We start from the raw sequence: 18,526 nt of genomic DNA, 5'->3' as shown, positions 1-18,526 counted from the left end.
TTGCAGGAATTTCCCTCGACTAAGCCACCTCACGTCAGTGTGTAGCAACAACTCAGAGTGGTCGCAGTCAGCCTTCTCCAGATGTGCACGAAATAACCGTCTTTGAAGAGATCTGGCGCGAATAGAACAGGCGATCTTCGTTGCAACATTCATGATCTCCTTCATGTTGAGCATTTTAGCGCATAACGCTTGTTGGTGGATTATGCAATGGTAATTTAGGAAGTCCGGGAAAGCATCGTCCTGCCTGCACTTGGCAATAAATCCATTCAAGCGGCCAACCATTGCGGGTGCTCCATCTGTGGTAATAGACACCAATTTGTACACTGGGAGCTGGGTTTTCTCGATAAAGTTTTTGAACGACTGAAATATGTCCTCTCCTCGCGTCTGTTCTTTCATGGGCAGGACTGTTAATAGCTCTTCTTTTGCAGTGATATCAGTAAACACCATACGAATGAAAATGCACACCTGGGCTGTGTCACTCACGTCCGTAGATTCGTCCAACTGCAGTGAGAAACACTGGCAATCTCCGATGTCCTTCCAAAGTTGCTGGGTTAAATCCTCCGCCATGGCTTCACAGCGCCGTGTAACTGTACTTCTTGACAGCTGGAGAGCTTTGATCGAAGATGTTATTTCTGCCTTATTTTTAAAGTCTCGGAACAATGAGTCAGCTGCTTCAACGAATGCCTCTTTTACCATCTCTCCATCTTGAAAAGACTTCTTGTTTTTAACGATGATGTGACTCACCCGGAACGATGCTTCGGTGGCGGCTTTCGCTTTTGAAGTTTGTTGTGTGAAAAATGACTGCTGTCCGGACAACTGGGATTTTAGTTCCTTCACCTTTTTCTTTCTTAGCTCGCTTTTCGGCGGGAATGTAGTGTCGTATTTTCCGTGAACAGTTCGAAAATGCCGCTCCACATTTCCCTTCTTTGGCATTGCGATGGCAGCCTGGCAGATGAGGCAAACGCACTTCGAAAATGACATCGTGAAAAAAAAGTCCTCCTCCCATTCCGTATGAAAGTGATACGTTTTTGTCTTCTTACTTGGTCCAGCTCCCTCACTCATTTTTAACCCTTTCTTAGGTTTAGAAAAAACCGAGAGCTAAAAATTGGGGTTAACTCGCTGACTAGCTTGTCAGTTTTACTACACTTCGCGCCGCTGTTTGCGCAGCGACCTAAGCGTCAGAAAAAAATCCGATGTCATCTGACTGGCTTCCCTGTATCAATCAAGTGACGGGATGGATGATAGGCTGGCATCTATTTTTTTAATGCCATGCGATCTACCAATACTACCTTTGCGATCGACTGGTCGATCGCGATCGACGTATTGAGCACCCCTGCTGTACACTATGCCGGCCACTTGGTTATGGCGTTCCATGTATGCCTTGCCTGCTAGCATCTTGCACCCTGGATTGTCTCTGGGGCATCTTTACACAGCCTGCACCTGGGGTCTTGCCTGGTGTGATAGACCCCAGCCTCTATGGATCTTGTGCTCAGAGCTTGTTCTTGTGCTGCCATGATTAGTGCCTCTGTGCTGTCTTTCAGTCCAGCTTTGTCCAGCCACTGGTAGGATTTCTGGATATCAGCCACCCCCTCTATCTGCCGGTGGTACATACCGTGCAGGGGCCTGTCCTTCCATGATGGTTCCTCGTCTCCCTCCTCTTTCTTGGGTTTCTGCTGCCTGAGGTATTCACTGAGCACTTGGTCAGTTGGGACCATCTTCCCAATGTATTCTTGGATGTTCGTTGTCTCATCCTGGACTGTGGTGCTGACACTCACCAGTCCCCGGCCCCCTTCCTTCCGCTTAGTGTACAGCCTCAGGGTGCTGGACTTGGGGTGAAACCCTCCATGCATGGTAAGGAGCTTTCTTGTCTTTATGTCAGTGGCTTCTATCTCCTCCTTTGGCCAGCCTATTACCCCAGCAGGGTACCTGATCACGGGCAGGGCGTACGTGTTGATGGCCCGGATCTTGTTCTTACCATTCAGCTGACTCCTCAGGACTTGCCTGACCCTCTGCAGGTACTTGGTGGTTGCAGCTTTTCTGGCGGCCTCTTCATGGTTCCCATTCGTCTGCGGGATCCCCAGGTACTTGTAACTGTCCTCTATGTCTGCAATGTTGCCTTCTGGTAGTTCAATCCCCTCAGTTCTGACTACCTTCCCTCTCTTCGTTACAATCCGACTACACTTCTCCAGTCCGAACGACATTCCAATGTCATTGCTGTATAGCCTGGTAGTGTGGATCAGTGAATCGATGTCTCGTTCACTCTTGGCATACAGCTTGATGTCATCCATGTACAGGAGGTGGCTGACAACTGCTCCGTTCCGTAGTCGGTATCCGTAGCCAGTCTTGTTAACTAGTCTTGTTAGTCTTGTTTATATATATATATTCATTCTACCAATGACCTAACCCTAACCTACAATATATTTCATTTTTAAATGGTTATCTGTTTGAAATGTCTTCAAACTCTTGAGGAAGCTCTATGTTTTTAAGCGATTTCACTGATCCTGTTCAGTGCACTAAAAAGTATTGCTCTATGATGTTTTATGACTTTGATCTATTGCTGGTACAAATTTCAACAGCATTAACAAAAATTTACGTCCTTAAAAAAGCCTCTGATATATTGCATCACCTTCTGAAGAACTCAGTGTGTCAGCAATGGGTAGCAAACATTTTTCCTGTAGTGGAGTAAAAATAGTGGTTATGACTTTTTACCTTAAAGTTAGTGCACTGAGATGATTTCTCCCGTGAAATAAACCCAAACCTGCTCATCAGACTGAAAAAGATATGAAACATCAAGGCCAGTGCTGTGGAATCAAAGCCCCGTGGCATAATGCTGATCATTTTAAACAAAACAAAGGCTACAGTCTCACCACAGTCGCCCTGACTGTGGGAAAGACGCTTTGATGTCAAAGCTGATCTGTATTATTGGTTGGTAACAATGTTTACTTAGCTTTGTAGATGCAGAGTCGTGGTAATGCAAGAAACAAAAGTTGGAACAGCCAGCATGTCATACAATGATGCACTTTGTGAATTTCACTCTTTTGTATACTTTAAGGAAATGACCACAACATTGCAGATAAAAGAAAAAAAAACACATTGAGAGAAATTTTCCACTGGCTCTAATGTTGATATTATTTTCCTGAAAGCTTTCTGGTGGTATAAAATGTCTTATGAAGTCAGACCACGGGCAACCAAACTGAGAAAAATAACCAGAGGAAACAATGCTAAGAATTATACAGCATCATTATAACTGTGTGAAAGTCAACAACAAAACAAAGTTACACATATGCAAATTATAGTTTTATATTTAAATACCTGTTTTTCAACCGTGTGCAGTGCACACCGGAACTTTCTGAGATTTCTACTAACTTGTAGAAAGTACTTCTATCTTTTGTGCCCACAGTGCAAGAACTACGTTCAATGACAGCTCTTAGAATGGGCTTGTTTAGTATAGCTGTTGTTCCACCACAAGAGGAACCTTTTCCGCTCATTTTTGTGTATAGAGAGTGTCAAATCAAGTAGAATTTATTTTATAGTACTTACACAGAAACCAAACTTTAATATTCCATTTTTTAAGGTCAAGTATTACAGAGATGGCAAAAGTACAGACATTCTTTACTTAAGTAGAAGTCCAGACACTGTGTTTAAAAAATACTCCAGTAAATGTTAAAGTACTAAAGCAACTTCTTACTCGAGTAAAAGTGAAAAAGTACAGCCTTTGTAATGCATTGGCGGACAGCTCTGCCATGCATTGTGTAAAGTTAAATGAACCTTACTATTAGTACGAGAAGATAAATGTTATTCCTGTCTAAATTCTAGTTCTAATAAATGTACTCAGCTTGAATCTGTTGTGAAGAACACAAGCAGTGAAAGAGAATTTCAAAAAAATAACTATTATCTGTTGCCTTCATTGTAGAGGGTGAGTATAACAGCACATTTAATCAATCTGAGATATCTCAGTATAAGAAAAAGAAGTGCAATTTCAATAGTAAGTCTCAGTTTTCTCTACATGATAAAGAAATGCTGCTGTAGTTAATGAGAGAAATCTGTCAGCACTCTGGGTTTAAATTTAAGAAGTTGCTGTGTAAAATGATGTAAAATCTTCTGGTAGCCTCCTGCCCAAACCGTACTGGAATTATAAAGCAGAACGTTTTTGTTAATCCACAGAAAATGTTGCATTTTTAATATACTGTATACTGTGGACCTTTAGTAGTGAAAAAAACAGGCACCTTAATTGTTTATCATTTAATTGTACAGGTATATCTTGTACTTCATTACTTTGGTGCAGTGTGAATGGGCATGGTCGAGCTCTTTGTTAGTAGGGCAAGCTGTAAAATACAAGAAAATATGATTAAAAGTCTAAAATCTTTGCCTCCCTAACATTTTCCAAAGACGTCCAGTGAGTCTGACTGGAGTCTTTGCTGGGCCGATTCAGGATCCCGGGCCTTCTGTTTATACTACCTTTGTACCAAACGTATAAAGGTTGAATTCAGTGAATGAATCTAATCTTCATAAGCTTAAATGCAAATTAATCTCTGCTACATAACTGAGTACAGACCATAAGCACCACAGCCATTGTGCACCAGTCCAACACACTGTTCTTCACTCTAAATCCATCACAGTACAGAAAACTAACCTTTTTATCCTGCTAGAAACTCCAGTATTTTCATGCAACATTTGAATTACAGAAATTAAGTATAACTTATGTTTGTTTTGCAGACGTTTTACAATATTAAATTACAAAATTTATGAAAAGACATATACAGATCCAGTATGTGATTAGAAATGAGGACATCTTTTTCTGTCTGTAAAGTTAGTGTTCACTCTTTTCTCTCCGTGGGAAATACTGTAACTTTAGCTAGCGGACACAGTGTGTGACACACAAAACACACCTTGCACCTGTACCAGGTCCAGTGTGTATTTACTGCAATAACGCAAATAATTACTATAGAGCATGCCAGTTCAAAAGTCGCTTCAACCTTCAAAGGTTGCATAAAGATTGAGTGTATAGGGTGAAAAAGAATCCTTCTACCTCTATCTATCTATCTACTATCTGTGATTTTGAAGACTGAGTATATAATAATGTTAATTTGGTTAATCATTTTGTAAATTTGTCCCAGTGTAGAGTCAAATAGACAATAGAGCAGTAATGCAATCTTGAGACTGGTGAACTTGCTGCCATATGTGTGTCCCCCAGTTTGTCAGTCACTTCAAAGACCCAAGATGGTAGAGGCCAAAATGCTTGGCTTTTCGGATCAAGAGTGCTGTGTCTGTCTTTCAACTTTTTCAAGAGTTGCCAAGTGTTTTACATTGTGACATTGCCTTAAACTCAATGTGGCCTCTGTTGTGTAGCTGTAGTTGAGAATTCTTAGAACCAGTTCAATAACGTCGGTGTTTCCTTGCTCGTTGTTTTGAGGCTGTTATCTCGTCTGTCATTTATAGTTTAGATCAGACAGAGTAAAAATATCAATAAACCTAAAAAGTAGAGATGTATGGACAATGTTTGAGTCCGGTGTGTATATAAGATTAAAAAAAAGAAAAACAGATGGGTAATCCAACAATATTGTACACATGTATTATTTTACACTCAGTACAATATCTGTCATTTTTCTGCAGTAAAAAAAGAAAAAAAATCGTAGGAGTGTAGAATAGATGTTTTTCCCTCTCCGTCTTTGCTCGAGTGTGTGCGGCTCTCTCCAGCAGGGAGCATGACAGATAGTGATAGTGATTGGGCAGAGCTCGGACCAATCGAGCGTGGCTGTGTGCAGTTAATTGAATTCATGAGCGAATACTTCTTGTCCTGTCGACTGTCCAGCGGGAAACCCAGCTGCATCCATCTTGAGTATTGCAGCCACTGTAAATCTCCATAAATATCGTTAAATTTTGCCATTAATGGGGTGGCAAGATAGTTGCACCACCCGTGCTCGGGCTCCTTTAGATTTTTGTCCCCTGTGACAGAGGACAGGCCACCATTATGGCACTTAAGATGGAAGATTGCGAAGTAATGAATGACCAAAATCGGATAAATGACTTCTAACTACTGCTGAATCATCTGCTAGACTCAATCAAGTCTGCAAAGATATTGTTTCTGTTGTGTTTCCTTTTCTGCTTATTGGCATTCTATCCACACGAAGCACAAGCAGATCTCAAGCCAGGCGGTTCTTCAGACTGGTTTTGTTGTTGTTGTTGTTTTAGAGCACACAGAGGGATTTTACGATGTGACTGACGTGCTTGCTCATCTGTAGGAAAACAAAAACCATATTAATTTCTGGATCAGTCTACCCTCTCTATGACTCCAGATTGTGTTTTTGCAGCTTGTCTTCAACAAGGATGCGTCTGTTTGTATTCAAATCTACAAGCGATATCCACCAAACCATGTCAGAAGTTTTATTCAAATGGCAAGGCAAACTGGTTTGCAAGATCTTTTGATATCTCGCCAAGTGTAATGTCTCTATCAGTGGAATCTAAACGCGATATCTTTATTGGGGTTATGCAAAAACACTAAAATGTTAAGTACTATTGTTGAATTGATTTCAGCTGAGCTCACTGGTGCTTCAGTTTCTGCCATGAGGGAAATGCTTGAACCAGAAAACCCATCCTAAGCCATTGTTTGGCTTTGGCACGAGCCAATGCAAATAAATGTTTTCTCTGACTTTAAAACTTTGTCTAAGTATTATTCTTCTCATCTTTTGGTTGGCCGGAGATGTTTGTGTATTCATTTGTTTACACATTATTAATCAAGTTCTATATTTTTCATTTTCATGAAATTTTTGCTACATTCAGTCTACATTTGTCGGGAGACAAACAGCACATTCAAACAATGTTTAAACCATTAAAAGAAATAAATAGAAATTGCACATTTTTGCAGTCAGTGACCTCAACAGGTTTTTAGGAAACTGCATTTAAGACATGTTTGGACATCTAAGTCATTTTTTCAAAATTTGTGCTCTAAATTAATTTTGCTTTTGATCTTGTAGATGAAGCCTCTTCGATTTTCATCCTGTAAGCAGATGGCACGAATAAAAGGTTGTTTTTTTTTAAAAGAAATAGAACAACTTGGCTTATAATTAGATGACAAACACGAAACGCTAAACTCCACTGAGCACACGTCTGAACTCAAACATGATCAACTGGCAGTGAAATGCACAAAAACCATATTTAACTTAAAAGCTGCTCTTTTTCCCCATTTTTAATTAAATTGAAATTAATTTAATTCTGTTTAGAGAAATGATAAAGCACTCAGATCCAAAGTATTGCAGAGCTGTTATCAAAAAGGTTTTAATGAGACTTTACATTGGCATACAAAAACAAAATATTGTTCCCCCTGTTTACTATGTCCTCAGAGGATACAGAAGGTCTTCCAGGATATCCAACAAGTCACGTAGCAGTAATTAAATAATAGTGACACACTGAGGCCTGCACACTCTCTCTGGAAGCAGCTTTTAACTATGATGGACTAGTGAAGTGACTCCCGCTGCCTATTGATTGTACTTTCTAAATGACTCTTGTCTAGTTACTTGTTAATTGTTCACCAGTCATCCATTAATAGTTGTTAACAGTCAGCTGTGATAACCTGAATGCTTTAGATTGTGAAGAATGGGTTCAGCACACTCCCCTTACACAAAAGCACCATAGCTGAGAAGTAATATAACAGCAAAGTGTTCTCTAACGGTCTCTCCTGTTTCTGGATACCAGTGTCAGTACAATCCTCCGACTCTGACTCTGAAATCTAGTCGAGCTTGGAAAACAAGTCAGTGATGCCGCTAGCATTATTTTGGAAAAAGAAGTTGCACATTTATGTTCTACATAATTTCACTGAAAATATAATGTGCAGATATAAAAAAGCAAAGGCTGAATTGTCTCGAGACGATGAGTCTGTCTTGAGAATATTTGTGTAATTTTATGGAAACTTATCCCATAGCTCTTTTCCCCTCCTGTGACAGAAATCCAGCATCTTTGTTGAACTCCGAAATGGTTTGCTTTGTCACTGGATAAAAGTGAATATCCCTTTAGGACCCGCTGTGACGGCGGCGTGTTTTTCCTTTCAGAGCCGTACGCGATTTAAGAAAGTTTTATATGCTTACATTTCAAAAACGTCGTAGTTGAGAGGCTTGCAAATGTTGCACCCAGCCTTAAAGGGATTTGCACTTGTTGCAATCAGACTTAAGGGGTTTAATTTCTTTTTGTTTTTGCTACAATACTGTGCCAGAGTCCCAAGACTCCCCCTGTTTCTTTATATTTTCATAGGACTATGGGAAACAGGTGCATCAATTTATTGAAATGTCCAAACATATATGAAAATACAGCATATACACATACAATAGAGTTTGTACAGTTTTAGTGAGCTTTAAGGTCAATATTTGGTATGAAGAGCTTTATTCTTCAACACAGCCTGAAGTCTCTGAGGTAGCTTTCTTGTAATTTATTTAAATAGACCACAGGAAGAGTTCTCCGGGCTTATTGAAGGCCATTCAAAGCTTCCTTTTGGATGTTGGCAGCCTTCAGATGATCCCACACTGCTTCAATAATGTTGAGGTCTGGGCTTGAGGAGGTCAATTCATAATTGATAGTGTTACTTTGTGTGTTTTTCTATCTAGGTATGCTTTTACTGCACTGGCAGTGGGTAAGGGATCATTATACTGAAAAATGAAGCCACTACCAATCAGATATTTGCCAAATTTTACATGGTGGATCAAAATCTGACTGTACTTTTCTGCACTTATAATTCTAATTTCAGTTTTTACAAGATCCCCAACATCACTGGCTGAAATTCCACACCAAACCATCACAGCACCTTCACCATGTTTTATAGATGGCTGATCACTCCTTAAGACTTATTTTCAATCCAGTTCCTGTGTAATTTGGCCTTTTCTCCTGTTTCCCCTTCTTTGATAACCGCCTTTCTATTGAGACCATTACTAATGAGGCTTCAGTGAACGTTAGATGGATCAATTGAAGGTCCAGATGCATCTCTTAGGTCCTGTGTAGTGTTTTCGGCCTCTCCAGTTTTTTTTTTTTATTGTTTTGTACATTCTGCACATTGTAAACACAATGCTGGCTTTTTTTTTATGAATGATGATTCATAGGTCAGTGTGTCCAATGACTTTTTTTTTAATTAACTTTTAGAAAATACATTCATTCATAAATGACCGGCACACAGAATAGTAAGGCTTGAACCTGACAATTATTTTCTGCTATCTGGATATCCCGACTCCACTGCCCTGAAATACTGGCTTATTGACCATTTAGCCTCTGGGGTCAGACGCTAGATCATCAGACAGTAGCTGGTGGCTTCCTGAATTATGAGATCAACCATCTTAAACCCACTTGTGGATTTTCAGTTAAAATCCACAAGTGGGTTTCTGTATGTTTTGTCACTTACCAGCAGCAGCTGTGCCCTCTCCAGTCACCTCTCCAGCTTTTTGCCATCCATACATCATTCCCCTTTCAAAGCAAAGCCAGCCCCATGAGCACAAGGATAACAAAACTCACTTACTTCCACAGGCAATTCATCCCTCACTGACCCACTTGTTTTCACAATCTGACAAGTGTGATTTAAGAACTGCGGTAGGCCAGAAGTGCGGCAGCCACATCTGGCTGCTCTTACCTGCTTCAGGAGCGTAAAGTTAGTGACACTGCCACTTTTATACTGATACTTTTTACTCCACTGTCATCAAACTAAGATAAATCGATGAATTTACATACATCGCCCGAAGGCTTCACTGTACTCTTGGTAACTTTTTTTCCCTTTCTTGATAAATCGCTCAGCTTGCGGTGTCAACATTATACAGAAAGGAAGCCAGTGAGCACAAGCAATGCATAATACATGTGTTGAGCATGACTGAATACACATAGCAAAACCACATCTATACCCCCACACTGGGCGCTAGGCAAACAAGACTTCGCCTACCCTCATTTGAATAAAATACTGTATTTGCCTTTTTCTCCGTTCCTCCGTGAATTTCACATGTTAGCGAGTCTGCAGCTTCGTGTGTGCAAGCATGTGCTCCATTTAGTTTGTAAAAAAAACAAAACAAAGCTCAGGAATGCACTTCACAAACACTGACATTAAGCAGACTCGTTATCAGTCATTTAATCAGGCCAGGCTTTAAAGGGGTTTGAACTGGATTACTCACTGACATGTTAATGTGACTTTCTTACCACAATGGTGTGCTGTGGGAGGCCTCTGACTAATGTGTTTTGTCCAATAAAAATGGCACCCTCTCTTTCTAAGCCAAAGACTTCACTGTGCCAGTTTCCTGCTGGGCCGTAAGTTTTTCTCCACCACAATGTGGGAGAAAAAAAAAAGAGGTGAGAATACGGCATAAGTGTGAAATGTTGCACACTAAGTAGACAGTAATTCCTGTGCAACTAATTAGATGTTTGCTTATCCAAATGTTATCTGAGACATATTCAATCTATTACCACATCTTTATGTTCTTTATGTCAACACCTGCATCCACTTATAGTAATTATGTTTTTTTTATTAGCCTTTATTGGTAAGGTGCACTGAAAGAACTGAAAGCAAGAAGTTCATTAAAATATGATACTAATATTGTGGATGAATGAGCTTTAGCATTTTTCTTGCTGTTTGCTTTGTTTCCTTTTGACATACATATTGACTTGTGGCTTTCACTGGTTTAAGCCAGTGATATATTAAAACAATGCTCTCACCAGTGCTGCGCAGTTACCCGCCTATACTTATCTGTGATGCTGGATGATACAAAGTAATTAAACTATAAAGATAATCTAAAGACTTAATGCCCTGGATCACCTCTAACTTGCTCCTCACTTCAGATGAAAATCCCGCATTGCATTAGTTATGGCTGGCCACAAAGTTCAGGCAGATCAATACTAGTCCACATCAACTGACAACCCAGCTGATGCCCTTCTACACTTCCAATTAGTAAATCTCATATAAGGCTCAATATTTAGCCTCCTTTAGCTGACCCATACCTGGTGCGCATCTGCATACTGCTTTGCAACCCATCTCCACCCCAGCTCCTCCTTCTGTCCTCACTGATGGCTGCTTAGGATTTCCATATATGGGCATGGAAGGAGATGGAGGTTCCAGAAATAAGTCATATCTTTAAATTTAAAGAACTGCATGCTCAAATATTTGTTTGATTATTGTGGACCTGAATGAAACTGGCTTATTGTAATAATTGCAATGTATCTACTTATATTGACCTCCTGTAATATTATGAGCCAAGATTATGTCTTTCACTCCACATACAAAACATGTTTCTGTGACCGCTTCTTTCAACCTATAGTGAAGTGTAGCATAAAATTGAGGAAAATCCTGTCTCAGAGTTAGTCAGTATCACCCTGAGACACTAAATCCAACTTTGAGGATGGACTGTTGCATTTCTTTATTATCAGGGTGTCCAAAAAGCATTCTGAAAAACTGCCTTTGTTGAAGATTTCTTGCTCTTAAACGGAATGCTTATTTTTTTCCATCTCCCTACTGTCGCTAAGTGGTTGCTTATAAGGTGTCATTTGGTTTCAGTCTGTTATGCTGGTGCGTGTTTATCATATAAATTATATAAATGTGCCTTGAGATAACTATTGTTGTCACTCGGTGCCATCTAAATAAACCTAAATCAATTCGAACAAAGAGTAAGGGATTATAAAAGTGGATTTATCCTGCAATTTAACTTGGTCTTGCATATTTTCTGCAAGCCTGTGATGCAGAAATGGTGCCAAAGGTTTTATCATCATGTCACGCAGAACATAATGCAAAATGGAAAAACAAAAAGTTAATTCATTACAAACTTCATGATGAAATTTTGCCCGAATAGTTGTCTCAGCTACCAGCCTGTGCTGCACGCTGCCTCTCCTGCCTTGAAATCGTTATCAGGCTTTAACTCCAAGTTCATCTGAGCAGAGAACAAATCTGCATATTACAGATCAAGGGCAGACTACAGTAGGCGCAGCCAGTCAGTCATGATAAGAATCACTTCCCATTTTTTTTTCCTCCATGAGAGACGTTGGAAAAAAACAAGATTCCCATCAGTGTACAGTTTTTTTGTTTTTTCTTTCCGCCTGTCTGTTTTGTTCTCTTTGCTGTGATCAGTTTCTCATTATTAAGGTGAAGGTGAGATATCACTTTTCTGATTTGCATAGATATGCAAATGCTCCTGGTTACAATTGAGTTGCTGAGACCGGTGATATCAATTGGTGCCTTTGTTATTATGTGTGTTCTCCCACTCCATGTGTATCTGCTAACTGCATCTGGGTCATGTTTTTTTTTCTTTTCTCTTTGGTGTTTGTGTTCCTTGTCTGATGGATGTGTACTGTATTCAAAGCCAGATGCTCATACTGCGTAAGCCAAGTTGATCATGATGGTGCTGGCAGTCAGCTGATGTAACACAAGGTTTACACTCAGGGGTTATATTAGCCGTTATTACTCACTGATAAACTCTTATGTCGTAACCGTATATTTATCTGAGTCAGCAAGAAAATAACATATAAATAACACATCAGTCTGAACTTAAACCTAAATTGGGAGACATTTTTCCTTCTCTCCAAAGATGAGGGGTTTTTGTCATTTGTTGTTTTTTGCAGTGCATTCTTTTGATTCTGCTGCCAACAAGCAAAACATCTCCTAAACTCTACCTGAGCTGTGAAAATGCTTTGTTTTCACACACAGTGCCAAAGTGCTAGAATATCTCCTGCAAACCATTATGTCAATTTCTATTTCTTTCTTCTCTGTTTAGCATCCTCGCCCAGCATGAACATCACACTGGAAGGCCAGTACCACTGTAACAACGGGCCTGAGATCCCACTGGACAAACTCTGTGACTTCAGTACAGACTGCCCGCTCGGCGACGACGAAGGCAACGTGTGTCGTGAGTACACCCTACGCACGGGCCGCTGCCCTTTCTGTGTTTTTGGATAAAAACGGCGCACTTGAAGTCGGTCAGCTGTGGTGAGCCTCCTTTAATGAAGCTGTTGTTTCCTGCCCAGCAGAGCAGCAACGGAGCTTCTTCATGAGCTTTTCCTGAAAGAGAAGCACAGGGAAAGGCCAATAAAAAAAAGACAGCTTGGCGAGCATTTCTCACCCTTGACATATTCTGTAGCTGTTATTTCTATCTCTTTGCACATTTGTTTTGTGCTTTTCTCGAGGCCTAGGAGGAACACTACCAAACTATGCTGACATCTCATTCACAAGTGAAGTCCCCCAGGCCTCGCTGTTTGTGTGTGTCTATGTGCGTGTGAGTCCCGAGGATCTTTTTTTAGTCCTACCTGAATGTATTTGTGTTGTTTCTGTGACTTATAACCACGCCGTTGAGATCTTTAACCCCTACATATGTTGTAGCTTGATTTCAGAGTTCTTCATCCATACTATACTGAGCAAAATTAATTTGCCCACAGTGCAGGTCAGCCTCCCATGTGGTGCTTATTAAAATGATGGCTGCTCCCTCGTGTGTATAGGTTTGCTAACAATGAGAGCTGAAAGATAAGAGGGTGAAAATCCCAGCCAGGCACCGTCTCTCTTTCTACTGAAGGAGGACTTATCAGTCCTAATTGGCCTGAGGGGCTAACTCAGGGGTATAATCTCCATTTGAATACAATGTGTATGTAACATTTTGATTTCATAAGATTTACTTGGACATCTGAGCATAAGTAACAATCAGTAAAACACAAAGCCGGTTTGTACACGTCGTAGCAATATTCCTGAATTGTGTTTTCAAGACATTAATCAGACTGGTGGCTGCACACTCGTACATCAGTAACAAACAGAGCATGGAAACTCATGTGTAATATTTGACACAAACTAATGGGTTCTGCAGAGAGAGGCTAATTGTTCTGAGTGCATTTCCGCACACCTTTTCCACTTTGTGCTTTTGTAATGCTGAGAGTGCATGAAGGCATGAAGGCCAGCTGTCATTTGCTCTGAATTAAGGTTCTGTTTCCGTCTCTGCTTTTTTAAAAGTAACAGTCTTTATCCTTTTTAATTAAGGACAAGGGCTAATTATCCATATGTTCATTCCTCAGTCTATCCTTGCACTTTTCTACTACTGTAGCTTAAGTTCTATATTTGCTCCATTTACATCACTACCACTTGTAATAATCACCCCTGCTGGCTAAATCACAGCGTTCCCTCTCTGATACGGTATTGTCTGTGATATCCACAAGTTATCGTCACTGGATTTGATCTATTTAAATCCTTCATGAGCTGTTCAAAGTTCATTAACGGGGGGAAAAGCAGAAAGAAGGCCGGAGGAACAAACTTAGCATGTGTCAATCACAAAGATTCCTGACATATAAGAACAACCAAGTCCCTGTGGCTCTTCCTCGCCATCCTACTTCAGCATCATTACACATGAACACATCCTACACTCCTTGTTAGAGAACTTCCTCTGGTTGGCCTGAGTCTGCTGAAATTCTGCAGACACCCCACTTCTTTCCAACACTAGTTTACCATCTCAAAATGCTGTTAAAGCTGGATCCATGTAGGAATTCACAGTACTGATGTTTGAGACTCTGCTGCAGTATTGCTAGTGCTGATGGTTTTCTTTGCTTGTTTATCTGTGATAGCTTTGATTGCCTTTTTGGGAGTCAGTCTGCTATCAGTTGGTGACTGCATGGGGTCAAGTTTGCTATTAGATGGAGTCTGTTTGTGATGATAAACTGGAAAAAAATCACAAATCAAATCAGAGTCCAGCCAGAATCTCATAGATCTGAAACAGAAATTCCACTAAAAATGTTGACGTAGTTGCTGCAGGACAAAAATTTTATTGCAGTATGACGTAGCTCGATCACTTTGTTTTTCCATAAGAATATTTCAGCAGAATGCAACCACTTGATTTAAGTCCCCTGCTGCAAAGAGATACATTACGCTCACTGGCGCAGGCTGACTCTGCTAGTTTGGAACATGTTGGCAACCTTTCTGTGTTTATTAATGACGCAGCAGTTATTTCCAGACTTTCACCAATCAGTCCGAGTCACACCGTGAATGTTTGGAGACAGGTTGCCTCCCACCAGGTGTCTGGTGCAATCACGATGCGGTAGAAAGTTGCAAAATTGAAGACAGATTTCTTTTAATTTTCTTTTCTTCTCCTAGCGTGTATGTTGATGACACCGCAAGAGAAACAACAATACTGGTTGATCGTTTAAACGGGTTCAAGACACATTCTTATGGCAGAATAATCGTAGTGAAGTGCTAGTTGTTTTTCATAAGGAATAATAATGCATTAGGGTGGGACTGTAACCAAGAAAAATGGAGGTGAAGCTACTAATGTGCTTGTTACGGTGTCTGTTCTCACCTAAACCCTAATGATTTTGTAAACTGTTTCAGGTCCCCTGGCTCGCCAGAAAGTGAAGTTTGCACCATGCTACCCACCTTGCACCACATTTCAATCCAGAGTCTTACACCGTAACACATCTGATCACTTATCTTGTTTCGACTTTCATTTACAGTTGCTCTAATCTGTCATTTAAGAATGAAGAGCCCAAAAGAGCTCAAAACTTTGATTTCTGAAATTTATTTATTTTTTCCTTTGCCTGTGCTGCACCTCTCTAACAGCAAATCAACCTGACAGTATTTTCCTTAATGCTGCCGACGGGCAAACAAAGAAATGGCAACTACACACAGAAGCCCCACCTCCTTTGGCAGAGGTAGAAAAATAAAGGCACAAAAATTTATTTTTGTAAGGTGCTTAGCGAGTCATCTGTTGGTACAAAGAACCATCTGCCAGAAAGTTAATTGGCAAACTGGTTCAAAACCTTACCAATATAATGTGAAAGTTAAAAGAATTTGGTGATCAAATGTATCAGAAACAGCCCTCTGATCAAGTAACTAAAAACATTTGTTGGCCTCTAGACATATCATATTCATCTCAGTCAGGCTGTCGAGACTCAAAAGCCAGATTGAAACTCAAGTTCAAGTTAAGTGTGGGGTTTTTTTTATGACTTTCTCTACAACGTACTGAAAATAGAAGATTGGAGTCAGTAGTCAACCATTGCTGATATATTAGACAACCATATATATATATATATATATATATATATATATATATATATATATATATATAGATGCTTAACCCTAAATACTTGGTTAACAGTAGTTGAGGTTTCATTGATGGACATTAAATCAAAATGTTGTAGCCTGTAATAATTCGATGAAGCCCACAAAGTCAGATAAGGAGCAACGGGCAGTGTTGGGAAGGTTACTTTTAAAATGTATTCCATTACAGAATACAGAATACATGCCCCAAAATGTATTCTGTAACGTATTCCGTTACGTTACTCAATGACAGTAACGTATTCTGAATACTTTGGATTACTTAATATATTATCATGCTTTTTACAACAACGTGAATGTACTATTGCTGTGTGATTTATTACTATTACTGAAGGTCCGCAACTCCGAACCGTAGTAAAGGGACCTCTGACTAATACGGCGGGGTCCCTGTCGGCTCGTAGCCGAAAAATAGCTTTACTTTGTTGTGTGGGTCAACTTTTCTTGCGAGAGACAGAGAGAGGCGTTGAAAGACTGCTCCAACGGAACTTGTTGTTTTCGGAGGAAAACACGAACACGGTGTACAGTCGAGTCTTAATAGCTTACTTACAACTGGGCTCGTCAGGCACTCTTCTTGGCTGAAGTGGTTATTATTATATTTACATGCTTCCAGCTCCCGTTTTTCCTCGATGACAACTCGTACCTTTCCACTCCCCTTTTTCTCTCTCCCTCCTCGCGCTCACAGACCCATAATGTGTATGGCAGTCCATTCTCTCTGCAACACGGACTACACTGCCCATGATGCTACGTTCTTTAGAGCTATGCTTGTAGCATTCTGCCTGTTAGCTTAGCACAACAACGAAAAGGCGCTCTCTCACCCAGGAAACACACAGTCGCAGAGAGAGAGAGAGAGTGTCGCCCTGTAACCATGGCAACCGTAACGCTGCCGCCTGGAACAACAGAATGTAGCTGTCAAACAAAACCCAAACAGTCCTCACCCGCGACAAAATGAAACAGGAAAGTACCGCAGTGTAATCCATTTATTTCAACAAAGTAACTGTATTCTGAATACCACCCTTTTAAACGGTAACTGTAACGGAATACAGTTACTCATATTTTGTATTTTAAATACGTAACGGTGGTACATGTATTCTGTTACTCCCCAACACTGGCAACGGGTTACCTTCATAATTTGCTCACGGGCATATGCAGAGGCTCCGTGTAATGGGGAGAAGTCAAGTAATCAAGTTTTAGTTTCACCTCAGAGGAATAAGATGAAATTCTCGCTGCTCGTACTCACAGACATCTTTGCTTCACATACTGAAGGACACAGGAAGATTTTATTTGTGCTTCTTTTTGTGCGGCATTTTTAGCACCAACCAGGTCAAAACTCCTTCGCATGGCATTGTGTCTGTAGTGATTAGCTGCTTTAAAAGCACTCCACTTGCTTTTGTTGCTATACTACAAAAAAAAACCTGACAAGTGTCCCAAAAAACATCAGTGCAGATTGTTATAAACTGTCTTCTTGTCAAATTGCCATGACAGACAGCACTGAAGTCGTGTTGACATTCGAATGAAAGTGACATTATAAAGTGAATGACATTGATAAAGATTAAATCATCACAGATTCCTCTATGCAAGCATGATATGAGTTTAAATCTCTTCCCTTTGTATAAACAGACTTTCTGTCTAAGGCGTTTATGTAACAAGGACTGACTCATCACAAGACAGGCAAGAACATGAAATATACTTATTACCCACAAAGTCCAGAGAAGCTTTTTGTTTACTTTAGAAACATCACAGGAAATATCCCCATGAATTTGCTGTTGCTGTTAGTGTTTAAAAGTAAAACTGCTCTTTTGGTGTTTTCTACAATAACAAAAAGCATTTCAGAGCTGATGTTTTTGAAGAAAGACATTTTTTCTCCTTGTTTTGCTTCCTAAAAAATACATGCTGTATGATCTCTCCTCAAGCCAGTTTTCCTTCCCATTATCTGGATGAGGTTATTTCCAAAAGCATAGCAGTACCACATCACTCAGTCTGTAACAGGTAATAGGCGCTCGCAGACAGGAACTTGGGATGAAAGGAACATAAAGAAAACTTATAGAGGAAACTTTGAAACTTTGAGCTAAAGTTGTTTAAAAATTCAGCAGTGCTTTAAGTATCTAAGGACATCTCATTGTCCTTCTTGGAGGACGGTGCTAACTTCAGTTTGACTTGTTTGGGCTTAGCATCATTTGATGGTGTGAACTGACTCAGCGAGCGATTCGTCTATTAAGCCGGGAGCATTTTGTTGCACCCGAAAGAAGTGAGTGATTTCGTGAAAGACTGACGTGCCAGAGTCAAATCAGTTTTCTGCCGGCCCAACGTTAAAGTAGAAAGGGTGAAATTGGCAGAGTATGCTTGTTTTATTGATGTAAGTTAATGCAGTCTGAAAGCCAACGGAGTAGCTTTTTAAAAAAATCCTTGTTTAGCCAAGAAGTAAAACTTTTCAGGTTAAGAATCTCAAAAAGGCCAAGTTATAACAGCATGTATGATTGACTCTTGTCATTACGGTGCATT

The 18,526-nt window shown here is 40.1% G+C and overlaps 1 protein-coding gene across 1 annotated transcript in view; it reads left to right on the top strand.

Annotated features, from left to right (window-relative positions):
• Positions 1-18,526, top strand: part of alk (ALK receptor tyrosine kinase) — a 120,640-nt gene that overhangs the window by 39,179 nt on the left and 62,935 nt on the right. Inside the window, exon 3 of the mRNA XM_085392233.1 lies at positions 12,717-12,848. Coding sequence (XP_085248359.1) covers positions 12,717-12,848 — 132 coding nt within the window. The remainder of the gene's footprint in view (positions 1-12,716; positions 12,849-18,526) is intronic.

Source organism: Rhamphochromis longiceps, linkage group LG19 (genome assembly GCF_057381845.1).
Source record: "Rhamphochromis longiceps isolate RC_006_pf linkage group LG19, R_longiceps_female_GT1.1, whole genome shotgun sequence".
NCBI classification, from domain to species: domain Eukaryota; kingdom Metazoa; phylum Chordata; class Actinopteri; order Cichliformes; family Cichlidae; genus Rhamphochromis; species Rhamphochromis longiceps.
This window is presented reverse-complemented; position numbering and strand designations above follow the sequence as displayed.